Source organism: Mustela nigripes, chromosome 16 (assembly GCF_022355385.1).
Source record: "Mustela nigripes isolate SB6536 chromosome 16, MUSNIG.SB6536, whole genome shotgun sequence".
Lineage (NCBI taxonomy): Eukaryota > Metazoa > Chordata > Mammalia > Carnivora > Mustelidae > Mustela > Mustela nigripes.
The window spans coordinates 3,627,931-3,647,821 of record NC_081572.1 but is presented as its reverse complement, the minus strand read 5'-3'; the positions used below and the strand labels follow the sequence as shown (position 1 = coordinate 3,647,821).

At 58.7% G+C, this 19,891-nt stretch overlaps 2 protein-coding genes and 1 pseudogene across 10 annotated transcripts in view; 2 read left to right on the top strand and 1 right to left on the bottom strand.

The window, feature by feature from the left end:
* Positions 1-7,066, top strand: part of TNRC6C (trinucleotide repeat containing adaptor 6C) — a 145,537-nt gene extending 138,471 nt beyond the window's left edge. For all 6 annotated transcript variants that reach the window (XM_059379474.1, XM_059379472.1, XM_059379470.1 and 3 more), the window contains 3 exons: positions 579-649; positions 1,224-1,363; positions 4,904-7,066. In XM_059379474.1, coding sequence (XP_059235457.1) covers positions 579-649; positions 1,224-1,363; positions 4,904-5,264 — 572 coding nt within the window. In that variant the 3' untranslated portion in view covers positions 5,265-7,066. The remainder of the gene's footprint in view (positions 1-578; positions 650-1,223; positions 1,364-4,903) is intronic.
* On the top strand, positions 5,689-7,941 carry LOC132003753 (uncharacterized; annotated as a pseudogene).
* A 423-nt stretch (positions 7,942-8,364) lies between these two features.
* Positions 8,365-19,891, bottom strand: part of TMC6 (transmembrane channel like 6) — a 17,122-nt gene continuing 5,595 nt past the window's right edge. Inside the window, exons 10-22 of one of the 4 annotated variants that reach the window (XM_059379478.1) lie at positions 19,056-19,200; positions 18,078-18,233; positions 17,524-17,675; positions 17,343-17,424; positions 17,066-17,163; positions 16,219-16,314; positions 15,886-15,961; positions 15,058-15,191; positions 14,782-14,958; positions 14,594-14,672; positions 12,395-12,462; positions 11,741-11,832; positions 8,365-8,632 (exon numbers count right to left, since the gene is read on the bottom strand). In XM_059379478.1, the coding sequence (XP_059235461.1) occupies positions 11,778-11,832; positions 12,395-12,462; positions 14,594-14,672; positions 14,782-14,958; positions 15,058-15,191; positions 15,886-15,961; positions 16,219-16,314; positions 17,066-17,163; positions 17,343-17,424; positions 17,524-17,675; positions 18,078-18,233; positions 19,056-19,200 (1,318 nt within the window). In that variant the 3' untranslated portion in view covers positions 8,365-8,632; positions 11,741-11,777. Of the gene's footprint in view, positions 8,633-8,857; positions 8,946-8,970; positions 9,060-11,623; positions 11,833-12,394; positions 12,463-14,593; positions 14,673-14,781; positions 14,959-15,057; positions 15,192-15,885; positions 15,962-16,218; positions 16,315-17,065; positions 17,164-17,342; positions 17,425-17,523; positions 17,676-18,077; positions 18,234-19,055; positions 19,201-19,891 lie in introns of those variants that run through there. The other 3 variants (XM_059379477.1, XM_059379476.1, XM_059379475.1) reach the window with 3 other exon arrangements.

Genomic DNA, 19,891 nt, shown 5'->3' with positions numbered 1-19,891 from the left:
CCAGGGCCCCAGGGCCCGGCGGGTCTGCCAGAGGCAGGCGGGCCCGGCCGCCCGCCACAGCATCCTTCCAGGGGCCATGCTGGGCCCTTAGAGAAGGTGCTTCGGCCCTTGATACGTGCTTCTCCACAACATTTCCCTGGAGCAAAGGGCTTTTCAGGCCAGAACCCAGACCAAGCCCCTCGTCCGAATCAGGCCCGTATCCTGGCGCCGCAGTTCTGCCAGGCGCCGCCGGGGCCTCTGCCGAGCTGCGGCCGTGGGGCCGAAAAAGTCGAGATGGAACCAGCTGCACGTCGCTTGAAATCCGCTTGGCGGCCCTGGGGGTCTGCCGTGTTAGCCAGAGCGTTTTAGACTGTTGGCTCTCGGGAGGGGGACAGGCGCTTCTGCCCTCCTCCGTCCGTCATCCGGCCCCCGGGGTGCCTGCAGGAGTTGTGGGGCTGGGTTCATCAAACCAAAAAGAGAATGTGGATTTTCAAAGGTTGAGAAAGGCTTAGAGCGTGCAGTGGTGGCATGTGCCACCACACGTGGGGGCAGGAAGCCTCTGGAGGCCGTGCTGACGGGGCTGTCCCTGGCTCGTGCAGGTTCTGCCTGGAGCACCGACACCTCAGGACGGACAAGCAGCTGGCTCGTTCTCCGCAACCTCACGCCCCAGGTACGGCTACAGGTCACCGAGCAGCCGGGCACGGTCCCCAGAGTGTTCCCGCCACCCCCAATGCATGCCAACCTCTGCTGGGGACCCTCACTCGGGCCCAGAGACAGCAGAGGCAGTGCAGGCAGACAACCTCCATGGTCCGGGGGAGCTGTTTGCTTTTTACTCTTTTGAGGCTTTCAAACAGAGACGCTTGCCTTTAATTCTACCCACCGAGGAGTCATTTGCCCTATGCTCCCCTTTCCTGGGATCAGGGGCCCCAGGGCTGCCACGAACTGTGGGCTCTGTGTGAGGGGCCCTGGCTGGGTGGGTGGGAGGCTGCAGCCAAAACGGGGTCTTGTCTTCCTCCTGATTGACGGAATCCGCAGGGCATAACTGACATACCCAGGATTTAAAAGTTCATGGTAAATGACAGGGTGTGAAAGGTTAAAATCATGAAGTCATACATGCTGAGCCCTTGTAGAGACAGACCTTTGCCCAGGGGTGAGTACTCCGGGGCCATGTACATCTTCTTTGAAGAATGTCCTGGAAGAAGTGGCGGGAAGCTCATTACCGCCCCCTTTGCTTCCTCAATCAGATCGACGGCTCCACCCTGCGGACGCTGTGTTTGCAGCACGGGCCTCTCGTCACCTTCCACCTGAACCTGACTCAAGGCAACGCCGTGGTCCGCTACAGCTCCAAGGAGGAAGCCGCCAAGGCCCAGAAGTCCCTGCACATGTACGTGTCCTGGCCGCTGCCGGCTCTCCCCGCAGTGGCGCTGGGTTCGGGCTCCCTGGGAGTGTCCTGGGCTGCCGTGAGGAAGCGCCACAGGCACAGACGCTCGTCACCTCTCGGTTCCAGAGGCACCGAAGTGTCGGCGGGGTCGGTTCCTTCTAGGGCTTCTGTCCTTGGCCTGCAGGAAGCTGCCCTCTCCCTGAGGATGCGTGTGTCCCAACTTCCCTTCTCAGAAGGACACAGGTCATCATGGATTAGTGTTCGTTGATGGTCTCATTTTGCTTCCATGACCTCTTTGAAGACCCCTCTCCAAGTACAGGCACAGCCGAGGTGCCAGGGGCTAGAGCTTCCATGTGGGTAATCGGAGGGCCAGGATTCAAGCCATAGCAGGTATCTCGTGAAACGTGTTTCTTCTGCTGCAGAGTTGCCGTGGCCCTGCGCCCCAGTAGGGACGGGCACATAAAGTACAGGGCCACAAGGAAGCCGCTGTCTCCCCCAGGCATGTGACCCACCTTCCAGCACCCCCCCCCCCGCCCCCGCCGCTGCTCACAGGACGCCCTTGCTAAGCTGTGTCGGGGGTGGACTCAGCGACAGCCTTGGAGCCGTGGCATAGCTGGGTCCCACGGTGGTTCTGTTTTAATTTTCTGGGGAACCTCCAGAGTGCCTGAACTACTTCCCATTCCCCTGCGCAGTGAGCAAAGGGTTCTCTTCTCCACATCCTCCTCAACACTTGTTAGGTTTTGTCTTCGGGAGCCCAGCCGTTCTAACGGGGGTGGCGAGGTCTCATTGGGTTTCGATTTGCCCTGACGCCCAGTGACGCCCAGTGACGCCGAGCGTCTTTTCATACACCTCTCGGCCATCTGTATGTCTTCTTCGGAAAAATGTCTGTTTAGTTCCTCTGCTCATTTTTTAATCGGATTTTGGGGCTTTTATTGTCGTCACTGAGTTACAGGACTGTCTATATATTTTGAAAATTAACCCCTTATCAAGTAAACACTTCGTGAATATTTTTCTCCATTCCATAGGTTGTCCTTTCATTATGTGAACAGTTTCCTTGACTGTGCAGATTTCTAATTTGATGTAGACCTACTTATTTTTTCTTTTATTGCTTGTGCTTTTTTTTTTTTTTTAAGTTTTATTTACTTAAGTAATCTCTGTGCACCACGCAGGATTCCAGCTTACAACCCCGAGATCAAGAGTCACATGCTCTTCCAACTGAGCCAGATAGGCGGCCATGTGCTTTCAGTGTCATATCAAAAAACCATTGCCAAGACCAGTGTCAAGGAGCTTTTCCCCTGTTTTCTTCCAGGAGTTTTATGGTTCCAGATGTTATGTTTACACCTTTAATCCATTTCTCGTTAACTTCTGTGGGTGATGGGAGACGTCCACCAGTCACTACTCCCCACGTGCTTCTCCAGCTTTTCCAGCAAATTTGTTGGAGAGACTGTCCTTTCCCCACTGAGTGCTCTGCTGCCCATGTCAAGTACAGTCAGTTGTCTACCTGGGGCTCTGTTTCTGGGCTCTCTGTTTTGTTCCACTGGTCTGTGCACCTGGGGTTTCTTGCCAGAACCATACTGTTTTGACTCCTAAGGCTTTGGAGTATAGTTTGAATTGAACGAGTGTGATAGCTTCAGCTTTGTTCTTTCTCAGAATCGCTGGGGCTGTTTGGAGTCTTTTGTGGCTCCACACGAATGTCTGTGAAGAATGCCGCTGGGATTTTTTTTTTTTTTTAAGATTTTATGTATTTAAAAAAAAAAAAGATTTTCTTTATTTATTTGACAGAGATGACAAGTAGGCAGAGAGGCAGGAAGAGAGAGAGGAAGGGAAGCAGGCTCTCTGCTGAGCAGAGAGCCCGATGTGGGTCTCCATCCCAGGACCCTGGGATCATGACCTGAGCCAAAGGCTGAGGCTTTAACCCACTGAGCCACCCAGGCGCCCCAGCCACTGGGATTTTTATAGACGTTACATGGAACCCAGAGATGGCTTTGAGTTGCCTGGATGGCCTCGCATTTTATCTTCTTCAGGCTCTTTCACTTAGGTCTTTTAGTTTTTTGTTTGTTTGTTTTTTTAAGATTTTATTTATTTATTTGACAGAGAGGGGGATCACAAGTAGGCAGAGAGGCAGGCAGAAAGAGAGAGGAGGAAGCAGGCTCCCTGCCGAGCAGAGATCCCAATGCGGGACTCAATCCCGGGACCCTGAGATCATGACCTGAGCCAAAGGCAGAAGCTCAACCTGCTGAATCACCCAGGCACCCCTAGTCTTTTAGTTTTCATTGTATAAAGTTTTCACTTTCCTGGTCAAATTTATCCCTAAGGGGGGTTTTTTTGTTGTTTTTAATGCTGTCATGAATGACATTTTTTTTTTTTCAGATATTTCATTGTTAGTACATAGAAATGCAGCCGTTTTTCATATATTTGTTGCATATCCTGCAAACTTTACGGAACTCACTGATCACTTCCAGTCGTGTTTTTGGTTAGGTCTTTAGGGTTTTCTCTGTAAGATCACATCCTCTGCAAATAGTGACCATTTCACTTCTTCCTTTCCGATTGGATGCCTTTTTTTCTTTGTCTTGCCTGATCGCTGTGGCTACGGACTTCTTGTGGGGTGTGGAGTAGAGATGGCAAGAGCAGGCGCGCTTGCCTTGTTCCTGACCTTCGAGAAAACGCTTTCAGCCTCTCGCCATCGAGTATGATGTTAGCTGTGTGCGTGTCACGTACGGATGGCCTTTCTGACACAGAGCCACGTTCGTTCTGTCCCCTGTTTGTGGAGGCTCTTTAGCACGAAAAGCCGAGTGTCTTGTCAAACGCTGTCACGGCATCTACGGAGACAGGAGGACTTGGACCTTTCCTCCATCCGTGTGATGTGTCACACTTTGTGATTTGGGCGTGTTGAACCATCCTTGCATCTTAGGAATAAATCCCACTTAACTGTGGGTGTATAGTCCTTTTTATGTGCTGTTGAACTCAGTTTGCTTAATATTTTGTTGAGAATGTTTACACTGTGTTCATCAGGGATTTCGGGCTGTAGTTGTCTTGTGTCCTGATCTAGCTTTGGTAGCAGCATATCATGGGCCTCATAAAAGAGTTCAGGAGTGTTTCTTCCTCTCCCGTGTTTTGAAGAGTTTGAGAAGAACTGGTGTTCATTCTCATGTAAATGTTTGGTAGAATTCACCAGTGAGATCACGTGGTCATGGGCTTTTCCTTGCTGGGAGGTTTGTGGTCACCGATGCAGTCTTCTTACTTGTTACTGGTCTGTTTAGATTTTCTGTGTCTCCATGATTCAGTCTTGGTAGGTCATGGTCATCTGTTTCTAGGGATTTGTCCATTTCCTCTAGGTTGTCCAGTGTGTTGGTGCAGAACCCTTCCTAGAGTTCTCAGGACGCTCTGCACTTCTGTGGTGTCAGGCAGTCCTATCTCCTCCTCCAGTTGGGATGGTATTTATTTGAGTCTTCTGTTTTTTTTCTTAGTCTAGCTGAAGCGCTGTCAATTTTTTTATCTCCCAAAAAACCAGCTCTTAATTTTGTTGCTGTCCTGCTCTTTTAGGTGTGTTCTGGGAAACACTACCATCTTGGCCGAGTTTGCCGGCGAAGAAGAGGTGAACCGTTTCTTAGCCCAAGGCCAAGCGCTGCCACCCACCTCCAGCTGGCAGTCCAGCACGGGGACCGGCCAGACGCGGCTGGGCGCCTCCGGCAGCTCCCACGGCCTGGTGCGCAGTGACGCTGGCCACTGGAGTGCCCCGTGTCTGGCCGGCAAAGGAAGTAGTGACCTGCTGTGGGGCGGGGTCCCCCAATACTCCAGCAGCCTGTGGGGCCCGCCCAGCAGTGACGACGGCCGGGTCATCGGAAGCCCCACCCCGCTGAACACTCTGCTTCCTGGCGACCTTCTCAGTGGGGAATCCATCTAGGACCGAGAGGACCCCATGGGCGCCACAATCATCAGCACTAGGAAGAAAAAGCTGACCCTTTCCAGTCCGGGCGGCGCTGAGGACCCGCGTGACCTGAGCAGCCCGGCAGCCCTTTGAGTACCTCTGTCCAGCACTGAAGACGAGCCCTGGCCGCAGTCCTTGCGAACTGTTCACGAGACAGTGCGGGCTGCGCTCGGTCAGTGTCCCATGCTGACGACAGGATGTTCCTCATAGCTTTTTATTTTGTGTTGTCTTACGTTTGTATGGTGTGTTGTCGTTTTGATTTTTTAAGTATAAAAGCTGCTTAGAATAGTTCTATCATGAAGGGCACTTTTCAGATTGTGGGCTGGAAAGGGTTATTTTATCAAGGGGGGCGGGAGGGAGGGAGACGAGAAAGCCTATTCAAAACGAGCCTGTGACGATTATGCACATTACCAGAGGCGGCCCCGTGATCAGGGGGAGCTGGTGTCCATCACTGGGCGCAGAGCACGGGCTCCACGCGGCGGGCCTGGTGGCCCAGACCGGCGAGCTGCGCGGAGGCGGCGGCCTGCAGCCTGCTCTCTGCTCCCACGGGTCCGCCTATGCACATTACCCTTGTTTCATTATTTTTTCATGCCATTTTTTTTATCCCAAAAAATATTTTTTAAAAGTTAAAAAAAAAAAAAAAGACATATCAAACATGCAAATACTTGAATCCAGCAGGCCAATAAGGAAATGTGAACACTTGCCGCGTCGAATTCTACACTTCCAGGCTGACGTCAGTGCGCAGAAACAGGCTCTAGGAAACATTTCTGAGTTCACAGCCTATGTGCGTGTGCGTGTGTGTGGAAATAGAAGCGTGTGTGTGTGTGTGTGTGTGTGTGTGCGCGCGCGTGGGCGCACTTTCTGTGTCTGTGTGTTCTGTGTGTGAGGGATTTAACTGTGGGTTTTCCCTTTGATTCAGTATATGCTTTTTTTTTTTGGCGCATTGGTCAAACGTTTGTTACTATTGTTAGCTTCTAACTTTGCACTGAGTGTCCCTGCCCTTCCTTTTGCTAATCCTATACATGAAAGAGAATTCATAGGACAGGGCCGGTGACAATTCACGTGTAAATGTTTACTCAAGGACTCTGTTATTGCGTTTAAAAATTACAGTGTATATCTCTGGAGAAATAATCTGTATACCTACCTTTAGCAGCTTTTTATTGTGGACTAATGCAAGAGAATTACCAGAGTATTGCACCGTGTTTCCATGTGGACTAGAAAGTGAGAGAGAAGACAGCTGTTGCAGAACTGTGGCCATAGATCCTCGCGGAGACCGGACGGCTCCGCGGGAGGAACGGAGACAAGCACTTGGACGTGGGTGGTGACCGCTTTCGGAGGAGCCCGTGCTCAGGGCTCCCACCTGTTTACAGACCTTTTTTTCTCCTTCAGACTTTAAAATAAAAAAATTTTAAAAAGGAATTTAAAAAAAAAAAGAAAAAAAAAAGAAAAAAAAGAGACTTCCGTGGTAAAGAAACCTATTTTCAGAATGCAGATACGCTACTTCAGAGCTCTGGGATTGAACAGTGTCGTCGCTTCCCTCCGGCCATCGTTGTGGACTGTCGATTGTCCCCCTTCGTCGAGGTGACGAGACGTTGTGGTCACTGTCTTGCACATGCGGACGCGCTCTCAGGAAAGCCAGGGTTCCCGAGGGGCAGCTCCACACCATTTCATGTATTTTGTAACCCAACTCCTAGCACTGAAGATGTTATTAAAAAACAAACAAAAAAAAAAAAAAAAGAAAAAAGGAAAAAAAAAACACAAAGAAGAAAAATACCTAATCTCTAATGTGTAGCAGTTACATATTTACCAAATAACGGACTCAAAAGAAATAGATGTTTGAAGAGTGCTTTATATATTAAAAATTGCTTTATGTTTTAAAAATGATCAATGTTTTGATTGTTTTGCAAGAAAGACAGACAATGGAGTAACATACCCTCAAGTATGTTTAAAAATATATGAACATTGTGCTCCCTGCCTGCTTGATCAGGAAACTTGTGCATTACATTTTTTTTAATTAGCTTTTTAATGGTTTTATCAAAACAAAACAAAACAAAACAAAAAAGAACAAAAAACAAAAAAAAAAAACAAAAAACCCACAAAAAAACAAAAAAAGAAGGTCCTGCAAAATTGCAGATCAACAAAAGCTGGTTTTATAGAGGATCATGAACTATGCACAAACTGGGTTCAAGACTTGTTTTCTCAAGCTGAGTCGTGTGTTAGCGAAACAAACCTTCCTCAGAGTACTAGCATCTCATTGCCATTACATGCGCTCTATATATTCGATGTACATACCCTCACGTGTGTATATCAAATATATGTGCGTGCGTGCGTGTGTGCGTGTGTGCGTGTGTGCACCAGACGGCGCTCCTGCCGCCGCTTCGCATCGAGCTGTAGAAGAACTGAGAACTTTAAATTGGGGATGGAAGTAAAGACTCTGTTTGTTTGTTTTGGGGTTTTGTTGACTTTTTTTTTGTTTTTTTTGACCTTTTTCTTTTGAGTTAAAAGATGTCTGTAACTCTGAGATTAAAAAACAAGTTTGTGGCTTTTAATGTTTTTTCCTCATAGAATGTGATCGTTGAAGAACACGCACCGAAAGTTGCTTTCCGAAGTACAACGCTTTGTTGAATCTTAATAAATTGCAATTTTTTTCTTGGCTGTTCAAAGAAATGTGTTTTTTGATTTTTCACAGACAGCATCGATTTGCGCTTTGTACGTGCTGAGGAGAGCGCTGTTGTGCCGTCCGCAACACATGCCCTGCCTCTGCTCATGACATCCTTAGAGAGTCTCCCTTAGGTAATCAGATGAGCTCTGAATTTCTGTTGTTTGGTTTATGATTTTACCAGGTGTGTTGCGGCTTTGCAGTTCGCACTGAAACCCTACTGCTGATCACCCAGAGGCCGCAGCAGAGGGTGAGCTCGCCACCACCGCCGCCACCTGAACCCGCCGCGCCGGAGATGTAGCTGGGGCCCGAGGGCCGAGTGTCCCGGCTGAGCACTGTGCCTTTGTCACCGGTGACCCGGTTTAGGCCTCAGAAATATTTGGACCAAAGAGAGTAATGAAGATCTTTTGTGTTTCCTGGACATTTTATTCATATATCCTTGTAAAGTAGCCTCAACCTGTGAGAGGGGACGTTCACAAAGCATTTTGCACAGAAAGAGCAGACGGACCTCAGGCCGCCGCAGGAGGCTGTTGGCTTTGTCCCTGTGGCATCCCCGGGGGGCAGCTGGAGAGCCAGCCCACTGCAGACACCAGGACCTTCAGTCACTTGGGCAAGCGTCGGTGCTTCTGATCACCGGGGTTGTAAAGACGGTCTCTGGGAGGCGAGCCAATGTGTCCTCTGACCCCTGCTCAGAGACCAGCACAATGAGTGCCTGGGACAAGGGGTGAGCGCTCGGCTCTGCCCGACCTCTTCGGAAAGTCACGAAGGACAGCGCTGAAGGGCGCGGTCGGGAGACGTGAAGAGGACGGCCGGGAGGCAGGGCGGGAAAGCGGGAAGCACAGCCAGCGTTCCTCCGAGCAGGGCCCGGCGCGGCCGGAGTTCGGGGGAGCGCCTGCTCTCCCGGGTCACGGCCCCGGGAACATCCAACGGCTGCGCGGGGCTTCCTGCAGGCGGTGGCGCGGCCCCGGGCCCAGGAGGCCGGATTGGATTTTGACAGCCTGGGGGAAGCAGGGGACGGTGGCTGACGCAAGGTAAACTGAGTCCCGGTGTGACTGCTCGTGAGACCCGGCTGGGGGGTCCCGGTACCCCTGGTAGCAGAGAAGGCTCCGTGTCTAGAATCAAGAAAATAGGTGTGGAGCCGCGCTTCTTACGAAATTGTTCTGACCACACCGTGGGGGAGTGGCAGAGACCAAAAGGGTGCAGTGGGTCGTAGCGGGAACTCAGAGCGAGGTCTGAACGGCCAGGAGGCCGAGCGCCGGTTCTAGGGACAAAGATGAGAGCTGAGTGCTGAGCACGTGCTTGCTGACCGGAACGAAAATAGAGACGGGCATTTCAGGAAGAGTCTTCCCAGGGACAGCACATCCAGGATGGACCAGGGAAAACCTATACCCAAGTCCCGGTGGAGTCACCCTTAATCTGCCAGCCCCATGCACCGCACCTCAGTGTGAGACTGTGCCTTGGCTGTGAAAGACAGAAGCACGTTTCCAGAAGCCCCTAAGTGGGCTTAGTAGATCCCGATCAGATGCTGCCTACAGCACAGAGCGGTGGTCCTCAACCCAGCCGTGTGTTAGAATGATCTGGACTTTTTCAAGATTTATTTGTTTGACAGAGACAGCAAAAGCAGGAACACAAGCCAGGGGAGTGGGAAAGGGAAAGCAGGCCTCCCGTCGAGCAGGGAGCCCGAAGCAGGGCTCCATCCCAGGACCTTGGTACCATGCCCTGAGCCAAAGGCAACCAACCCCTCAAGGACTGAGCCACCCAGGCGCTGCCAGGAACACCTTCCAAACCAGGGCAAGCTGCAGCCTTGGGGGTGCGCCCCCGGCTGGTTCCAGTGAGCAGCCGGGCTGAGAAGCAGCGGCGTGCATGGATCTCGTCATCGGCCCCAAACAGCTACAGGCCTCGCGCCCACTGGGATAGCAATCCCTAAAAGTTCAGTCGGCAATTACAGCTCATTGTTTTTTCCCGATTTATTTCAGAGTGTGTGCAACGGGGAGGTGAAGAGGGAGGGCGCCAAGTGCGGAGCCCGACGGGGGGCTCGATCTCATGACCCGGAGATGGAGCCGGAGTCGAAATCCCGTCGGGCACCCAACCGACTGAGCCACCCAGGTGCCCCTCTTTATTTTAAAGCAAAACGGGGCCAAGGATGGTGCTAACTAAGCTCTCTAGAGGACCTGTGTCTCGCACTCCAGGAGCCACAGGAGGTGACGAGCCGGGCTGGGCAAGGTCACAGCAGGGCAAGGTCAGAAAACACGCCCAAGACTCACGGCTACCGGGTCAGATGCAGGCCCGCTCCCCCAGGGGCTCGACTGCAGCAGGAACCCTGCGAGTCGCGCTAACCAGAGGACCCCGGCCACACGGGTATCAGAAACAGCGGGACGGGGGGCATATGGACACAAGGAGAGCTGGTGCACACGGTGGCGGGGTGGGCCAGGCAGCCTCGGGCAGAACTTCTTCAGAAAACCTAGGTTTTGCTCTTAAGGCCTCGCAACTGCTTGGATGCGTCCCCCCCCCCCCCCCCATCACTGGGGATAATCTTCAAGTCAACAGCTGTCCGTGTTCAGCGCACACCCCGAGTCCCTCGACAGCAGCACGTGCGACTGCCCGACTGAGGGACAGATGCGCAGAGCACTAGTCCTGTAGGAACCTGGGCAACCCTCCCACTTGTCCCAGGCAGGCGACACGGACGGCAGTGCCAGCCCAACCCAGAAGTGGCCAGGTTGCGCCTGACCCCCCTACCCCATGGGACAGTGTATCTATGACCAGAGGGAGGCGCCAGGAAGGGTGGCGTAGCCCAGAGAGCCCTCGGCCAGCCCCACGCCTTCTGAGACTTCCACCCAGCTGCACCCCGCGGTGCTCATGCCCGAGGCACAGGGAAGACCGGTCCGGGACTAGCGTGAGCTCTTCGCAGAGATCTCAAAGCTCCAGGTCGGGGCATGGCCATGACCAGCCCAGGAAGCCTGAGCTGTCGGGGGCACCAAGGGCACCATCGCCCACCTACAGAATCTAGGTGATGCCCGGTGAGCCTCTAGGCCACATCAGCAGATGGCACCTGTCCCTGCCCGTCTGCCAAACAGGAACACCCCCAAGAGACCATCTCAGAAAAAGGCGGTTTGAGGGAGCGTGGGCCCAGCTGGGGACACTGCCAGTGCCGGGGGCATCTCCACTGTGGTTTTGACCTTGGCCCTCCCGACTGCCTCACCCAGGCCTGACCTTTCCTCTTCTGGACCCCCCCAGCCTCTCCTTAAATGTGCCCTGCACGTGCCCTGGCCTGATGACCACCGAGCATCAGCACTGACGGCTTCATCGCCCTGGACACCGCCCTCCCGGCTCGCTGGCACAAGTGCGAGCCCCCAGGGCACAGGCCCGTCAGGGGCAACCTTCAAGCCGTGCCCTGGTCCACCCTGCCATCCGGGGCTTAGCCAGCAGAGGGCACCCTGCGCTCCACGCCAGGTGGCCCCCAACCCACACCTCGGAGGGCACTGGAGGGCGGAGCATTCAGTCGGAAAGAGGAAGGGGGGGCGGGGCCTTCCCACGCCCTCCGCCCAAGGCTAGGCACCGGGTGAGGGCACAGGGCACAGCAGGCCCGCCTATGAGCACAGAATCCCAGGGGCAGCTCATCTTGCAAAACATGTTTTATCAGAATAAATAGTCCCCGCAGGACACCGTCCACGGGTGGCCCCCCCCACTTGCCCACCCTCCTCCAGTGCCCGCCTCGGTGCGCTGCAGAGTCCCTGGATGGCGTCCGCACCTACAGGGCCAGGGGAACAGAGGGCGGCCCAGGCCCAGGCCGCACCTGTGAGCAGACGCAGAGCCTCCAGGCCTGTCGCATCCTACCAGGCGTCCGGATGGTCCACCAGCCTCTCGGTCTCCTGGCTTCTCCCAGCCCTGCCAGAAGGGGCAGTCAGCGAGAAGGCCCAGGGACCTGGTGGGAGGCTGAGGGGTCCCTCCAGGCGGGCCGAAGCCAGACACCCAGCAGCCCCCTCAGGAGCTGCCTTCAGGTGTCCCGAGCGTAAAGACGCGTCTGGACAGCCTCAAAGGGCCGGACAGACCTCCCCTGTGTCTGCAGGTGAGCGGGGTGGGGCGGGGGGGTCAGACGGCTCAGTCTGGGGGTCCCTGCTGCCCAGGGATGAGCCCCAGCACCTCCGACGGCCCCCCTGGCCCGGCACTTGCACCCCCTGGGGACGAAGAGGGCCAGCTCCTGGGCACTCCAACTTAGGAAGTAAAGGGCCCCGGCGCCCAGCTCTGCCCGCCCCACACACACTTCTTTCTTCTCTAATTTCCTTTTCTCGCCAGACTTCACCAGGCTGGAGCAGGAGAGCCGGGAAGGAGGCGGCCAGGGAGCCCCGCGCCCCCTCCCACCTCACCCCCAGCTCTGCATGATGCCCGGCCCTGGCCCCCTCCCCCCAACACTCATGCACCGAGTGCCCGACCCCTCCAAGGCCCTCACCTGCTCCTCTCCTTCCTCTCGTAGACGGAGTGAAGCCTGTTGATCAAGAAGACTTTGTCTTCCCCCTCCTAAAAAGGCCAGAACACAAAGGGTGAGTGGACAGTCGTCCCTCTGTCTGTCCAGAACAGACGATTCCACATGACAAGCACAAAATGTTTAAAGGGGGAAAGGGCACCAAACGACAGAAAAACCAAGAGCCAGGCAACGGGCATACATATAGATAGATCTAAACTTCCTAGTGGCCAAGGCGAAAAAGGACATGTGACAAGAGCCCGGGGAAGGCCACAGAGTCTGCCTGACTTCATTTAAAACTGGCATCGCCACTTACTGACTCTGGGTTGGGCAAATTACCTCCCGTCTGACCTCAGAGTCACCATCTGTAAACGGGAGGTAAGGGTGCCTGCGGCGTGGGGCTCTGTGAGCTTCTACTGTTCTAACGACCACCAAACTGGTAGCTTACGACAACACAAATTTGTCTTTCAGTTCTGGAGGTCAGCAGTCCCAAACGGCTCTCACTGCGCCAAGGATCAAGGTGTCAGCCAAACCAGGGACTCTCGGGAAGCAATCTTCCTTCCTTTTCCAGCTTCTGAAATCTGCCCGTAGCCCTTGGCTCTCTGCCCCTTCCATCCGAGTCAGTGGGTACAGAAGGCCATGTCTGCCCTGCCCAGACCCGGGAAGAGCCACTCCAGGGGCCTAGCCGAGCCCAGACCTGCAGCTCCCACGCCCGGCCCTGGTCTGCAGCAGGGGCCTGCCCGGAGAATGGTCTTCCTGCTCCCAGGTTGCTAGCAGGTAGAGCTGGGACCCTCCTCCCGGCGCAGCTGTGCACCCACTGGCCCCACCGCCACCCCAGACCCCACAGGCGCCCTGATGCGCCACATGATAGGGCAGCAGCTGGCTGCCAAAAACCCAGACCTCGGCCAGAATGCCTGGCCTCAAGCCCTGCTCCCTGGGGGTAAAGGGGAAGCAGACCGGGGCTCCTAGTGTGTTCCCTGAGCCCCCCAAGAAGTGGGAGCTGTCCTTAAGGGACCTTCCTGCTTGGGATCCGGGCCCTGCACTGATGAGCCAGCAGCCGGGGCCCCCGCCTACCGCCCCCAAGCCTTGTCCTGCCCTGGCTGAGACCCCAGCACGCGCCAGATGAGGTGCAGCCCCGGCCCCAGGTGAACGCCAGGCCACAGGCACTGCCAGCTCCACAGTGGCTCAAGCAACCAGCAGGCAGAATCTCCCGAAGGAGGGGTGCCTGGTGGATTAGTGGGCTAAAGCCTCTGCCTTTGACTCAGGTCACGATCTCAAGGTCCTGGGATCGAGCCCCACGTTGGGCTCTCTGCTCAGCAGGGAGCCTGCTTCCTCCTCTCTCTCTCTGCCTGCCTCTCTGCCTCCTTGTGATCTCTCTCCCTCTCTCTGTCAAATAAATAAATCTTAAAAAAAAAAAAAAAGTCGCCCGAAGGGGAACATCCATGAATAGACTGATAGCAAGGCCCAGGGTGAGGTCAGAACACCCCCCGCGTCTCCGTGGAGCCCCAGGGTCACTGGCAGGTCCAGCTGAGCAGACCGCAGCAGGACACAGTCCCTCGGGCTGGGCTGGAGCAGCTTGGGGCTGGCAGGTTCCCAAGGGCCGACCGTGCAGTGGGGTCCCGGCACCCTGGGCTCCGAGCCCCACCCTGCCTCTCACGCTTTGGTGATAAACTACACGGGCTTAATAAAACTGATTCAGGGGGTGCCTGGGTGGCTCAGCCAGTAAAGCGCCTGCCTCCAGCTCCGGGCATGCTCCCAGGGTCCCAGGATCGAGTCCCTGCTCAGCGGGGAGCCTGCTTCTCCCTCTGCCTCCGGCCTGTGCTCTTGCTCTCACTCTCCGTCTCCAGTAAATTTAAAAAAAGTTAAAAAGCTCTAAATCCAGGCTCACTTTCACCCTTACTCCACTTGTTTGGAAAACATGGGTCCCCCCAGAAGTCCAAAAGCAATTTCCAATACCTCAAAGACCTCCCCAGAGACCCCGCGGGGCCACGGGCCCTAAAATGCCGCAGCCGCAACCCCACCCGGCTGGAGCCCTGCCCCGGGGGGGTCGGGGCGGCCGCCGCCACGCTCCCCAGCTCTGCTCAGTACCAGCCTCACGCGGGAATGTGTCCTGTGGCCCACAGAGCCCCTGGGTGGCCGGATGGGGGTGGCGGCCCCCAGAGCGTGGCAGGGGCAGGGGACACTCACGTTGCTGATCTGCTCCTTGAGGAGGCAGATGACCCTCCGCTGTCCCTTCACCACCTGGATGTTGAGGTAGATCACGGCCCTGCGGGATCAGAGCCAAGCGGTCCGGGCTGAGGGGGTGGGGGGAGAGGGACCAGCGTGCGGAGGGACGGGCCGCGGCCCCCACCCGGCCGGTCCCCGCCCGCACTCACAGCAGCAGGGCTGACACCAGGTAGATGGGGAAGGTGTTCTCCACCAGGTACCGGTGCACCCAGGGCAGCCAGGAGACCCGGGGGCCCGCCGCCTCCAGGCGGCGCACCCACACCTTGCCCGCCTCGTACATGGTGTCCAGGGTCCGGAAGGGGCCGCAGGTGCTGGAAGGCTTCACCCTGCGGGGAGAGGGCGAAGGCGACCGCCCCGTCACTCCACCCCGCAGCCCCGGATCCCGGGGCGACGCCACCCCCCGCCCGAGGCCGAGCACCACGCACTGCCACACGGCGTAGCAGAGGAAGACGGCGGCTCCCAGGAAGGAGGGGAAGCAGAGCAGCGAGACGAAGACGGTGCTCATGTGGGAGGCCAGCCAGGGTCTGCGGGGTGCCTGGCAGTTGGCCATCAGGCTGGTCTGGGGACAAAGGCTGAGATTCACCATCGCTGGCTGCGGCCTGGGGCGGGGGGGGGGGGGGGGGGGGTACCAGGGGGGGGGGGAAGGGGCGGTGCTTCTGGGAGGGGCCCTCCCACCCCAGGGGGCAGACAGTCCCAGGACTGTCTCCCCAGCCCGTAAACCGCCAGGCTGGTTTACGGAGGGGAGACTGAGGCACACGAGGGCTGGTCTGTCCACCTTCCCTCATATACGGAAGACCTGACAGGGACGGCCACCTCCGGTGGCTGGCGGTCTCCGCTGGGCCAGGCCCTGCACCCAGAACCCTATGAATGCCATCCCCAGCAGGCCCCCGTGGGCACGGTCCCGCTGCAGAGACCAGGAGACAGGGCCGGAGGGAGAAGCTGGCTCTCCACGGAGGACACCCCAGCCCGAGGACGGAGGAGCGGGCTCCCTCCCCTCGGCCCGGCTGCCCGGCCCCGCCCCGGCTGGCCCCCTCGAGCACCCGGCAGTGACCACGGACCCCAGCAGGATGCCGCCCAGCCCGGGAAGGGCAGCGGTGCCGGGGAGGGCAGTCGGCCATTCCCTGGGGCCGGGGGAGGAGGGGAGGGGTCCAGAGCCCCAGGGCTCTGGGTCCCCCAGCCCCGTGGCCCAGCCTGGTGACTGCACAGTCTCCCGAGGCGCCACCAGCCTCCCGGGTCCCAGGGGACACCCTTACCTTCTTGACGTAGAAGATGAGCAGCAGTTTGATGATCTGGACGGCGGGGAGGAGAGGACAGAAGAGGACCCCCAGCCTGGGGAGGCAGCGAGGGGGTGCGGGCTGCAGTCTGGAGGCCAGGGCCAGGACCCCCATGCTGCACCCCAGAGCGACAACGGCCGGGCTCAGGGTCACAACGAGACGGCCCCAAGGCCAGGCTGGGCACAGCCCTGCACAGATGCGAGGGGTCCGGGCCCAGGTGACCGCAGAGCCCCCAAGCCGGGGCCGGGCCGTAGCAGGGAGGGGCTCAGCCGTCCCGGGGGCCGGGCCGTGCCGCCAGCCGGAGACACTCACCAGGTCAGGGTCTGCCCGTAAATCAGCTCCAGGACATTCCCGGCAATGTCGAACTCTGGCTTCTCCCTCCTCTTCAGCTTCTTCTCAGAGATGAGCCTGGGGCAGAGGAGTCCCCAAGGGTCACGTGGGAGGGCCAATCCCATTGGCCGATCCCCAGCGGGCAGGCACGGGGGGGGGGGGGGGGGGGGGGGGGGGGGCCGGGCACCCTCCCCTCAGGCGCCTGGCGGTTGTCAGGGGACACAGCCGGCTGAGGGCCTCCACCTGAGGGGCTCCGGGCTCCGGGCTGATTTCCTCTCCCTCTTTTTTCTTTTTTTTCAACCAATCTCTACACCCAACGTGGGGCTCGAACTCAGGACCCTGAGATCAGAGTTGCACGCCCCACGCACGGAGCCGGGCGCCCCCCGTCTTGGTCTTTTTTCTACTCTCTTGGGTATGAACATGCACAACAGGCCTCGGTTTTACTGACGGTTCAACTTCCCAGTTTAAAATTATCAAACTCCTCTCTTCCCAGAAAAAAACACAAACAAGAAAATAAAAGTAGCAGCTGCCCCGCGCCCGGCGGCGTTCTGAAAACACCCTCCCTCCGTCCCTTCGCCGCGCGTGCGACGGGGACCAGACACCGCGCTGAAAACCCTCCTCCCTCCCCCCGAAAACCCGTCCTGCCGTCCTGCCCCGTCTGCGGCTTTGCTTGACCTGACGACCGCGCACAGGACAGGCTTCGCGGGAGCGGACAGACGCGCCCAGCGGGGACCTCCAGGCGCTCCCTGCCTGCCTCGCAGCCCTCCCGGGGGGGGGGGGGGGGGCGTGGGGAGCCCAGGGGCCCCGGCGGCGCGTGCAGGGGCCTCACCTCCACACCAGCTCCCCGAACAGCGTGTCCAGCAGCACGAAGATGAAGTCCAGCACCGTGAGCCGGTAGAGCTCCTGGCCCACGAAGTTCTCCCAGCACTGGAACAGACCGGCCTCAGCCCCTGGGGACGCCGCAGCCCCGGCCCCCGCCCACCCCGGCAGCCAGCCCCGCGCCCAGACCGGGCCAGGCGTACCACCCAGCCGGCCGGGGAGGGCCCTGCACCCCCATCCCTAGCAGCAGAGCAGCCCCCGCGTCGGGCCCCCGTGGCTTCCCTCACCTGGTCCTTCAGGGTGCCCACCCTGCGGCCCAGCCAGTGGTAGCAGAGGATGCCCAGGATGGCCATCTTAAAGATGAGGTTCCTGCAGAGGACAAGGAGGCGGGGAGCGCTGAGAGAGGCGGACCCGGGGGACAGAGGCCCCGCCCCAGGCCACCTCCCCCGGCCCCAGCCGGCCACACACCTGCAGATGGCCAGGTACACCTCCAGGACCGGGGAGTCCTGCCGCTCCAGGGCCGCCAGGCAACGGAACAGGTAGGGGGCCCCCAGGTTCAGGAGGCAGACCACCACGGGCAGGGCCAGCAGTGCCCCCTCCTGATCAGCGGACACTGGGCTCTGCAGCAGGAGGGGCGGCAGTGGTCACGGCAGGTGCCACCGTTGGCAGGTGCCGTGGCCAGGAGGGCCCCCCTGAGGTGGAAGGAGGGGGTCAAACTGCCTCACAGCACCCCCACCCACCCACCCCCCGCCAGCAAGAGACTCCCCACCCCCAGGCTTCGGGTTCAAACCACACAGGAAGGGGGTGGGGACACAGGTGTCAGAAGAGAACCTGAAACAGCAGGGGGAGGGAGAGACAGGTGCAGGCGGAGAGCGAGCCACCCCGGGGGGAAAAGCTGCCGGGGGTGGCAGGTGTGGGCCGGGTGGGGGGGGGGGGACAGTCACCAGGGACCATCCAAACTCAGCAGGGATCTGACCCTGCGGTCAGGGCCCCGGGGCCGTCCGTTCTCTCTCTGCCCGCACCTTGATCATGAGCTCCGAGAAGGCGTAGACGGCCATAGTGCAGCCCACCGTGGTCCCCAGGCAGAGCAGCCACACCAGCCCCAGCACGGCCACCTGCCGCAGCCGCCCGCACGCGCTCCGGGGGCCCTGCCGCCGCTGCCGCTCCGCCAGCAGCTCCTGCGGGTGGCAGAGCCCGTCACGGACCCGCGCACACACGCAGATGCACACGGGGCCCTGCGGGGCGGACACCGGGGATCCCGCCTCTCCCACCCCCAGTGCTGCCGCCCGTCCCTCCTGGCTGCGTGGGGCCCCATCTCCAGGGGCGAAGAGAACACAGGGCAGGGTCTCCAGGCCACGTCCTGCCCCCCAGCCCCGCCAGGCCCCAGCTGCTCCCACCCTGGGCTCCTGCTGTGTCCTGAGGCCCCGCCCCAACCTCCACCTGCCCCCATCCTCTCTACCTTGGGGGTAGGCAGCAGCCCCCCCCCCCCCCCCCCCCACCCCCACCCCCGGCTGAGCAGGAACCCAAGGCGCGAAGCCAGGGTGTGTGCTGGTGGGAGCCCCGGGGATCCTGGCCAAGGGCCCCAAGAGCACCCGAAGCCCCTTGCCCTGGAGCCTCGGTCCCGCAGGTTCTCCAGCCCGGGGCTAAGGGCGACCTGAAGACTGAGGCCCCAGGATGGAGGACAGGCCAACAGCAAACACCCACCCTGGGCCCGCACGCACACAGACCTATGCTCCGAGCACAGTCCGGCTCACGGCCTCCCGCACGCTCAAGGGCCCTGGACACGGACCCCAGCCAGCGGGCGAGAGGCAGCCCCAGATGAGACAGTCGTATGGGAGAAAACTCCAGGGCGATTCCCAGGGCTACCTGGTGTCCCTGGAACCGGGGTGACAGGCCAGGACCCCACCCTCATGCCCCGCCCACAGCTCTGGCCACGTGGGCCAAGTCTGCGGGAGCCGAGCAGGTGGGGACAGCAGCCTCGGGCCCCCCGAGTGGCTCACCTTCAGATGGGTTCGGATGTTGTCACACTGGAGGCGGGAGGCCCGTCTCTGAGTCACCTTGTGGTCCCAGGAGCAGAAGACGGTGACAGCATGAACCCCCGAGGCGCTGCCCACCCGGTAGCTCTCCCCGAAAGAGCGGGACATGCTGGAAGGGACAGAGCCAGGAGAGAGGTGACGAGGGGCACAGAGGCCGCAGAGAGGGCAGTCAGGATGCTCCCCGCAGCCAGAACCCAGCACGCACTCTGAGGAGCCCTCTGGGCGTGAGAGGGGCCCTCCGCTGGCCCCTACCCCTCCTCCAGCCCCGCGCTCCGGGGCCCCTCCTGCGGGATGCCAGTCACCCTCCATTGACCCATCTAACTCGCTGCCACCAGCCACACGTGGCTGCACCGGCACCCGCCGACGGGGCTGGCCGCCTCCTACACGGACATCGCGGCAGAGTACGCCCACTTACCCCAGGCCTTTTGCACGGCCTCTCGCAACAGTCAAAACACCCTCCTCCACTTCTCCCCCGCCCGACCGTATTCAACCCCCCTGTCTGACACGAGCACCTCCTCCCAAGCCAGCCTGGCTCCTCCAACGCCCCAGAACAGGCCGGCAAGCGCCTAGAGGGCACTGCGTCTTCCCAGCCTCCTCTCTGGTCCGTCTTCTCCCCTAGACACCAAGTTCCTCGAGGACAGGCCCCACACTCACTCACCCTCCTGCCCTGAGCTGAGCACAGCCAAGGTCCCGAGACGGGAAGGGGATGCGCGGGTGGAAAGAAGGAAGGGGAGACGGAAGGACGGACACAACTAATGAAGGAGGGATGGACGGATGGATGGACAGATGGACGGATGGAT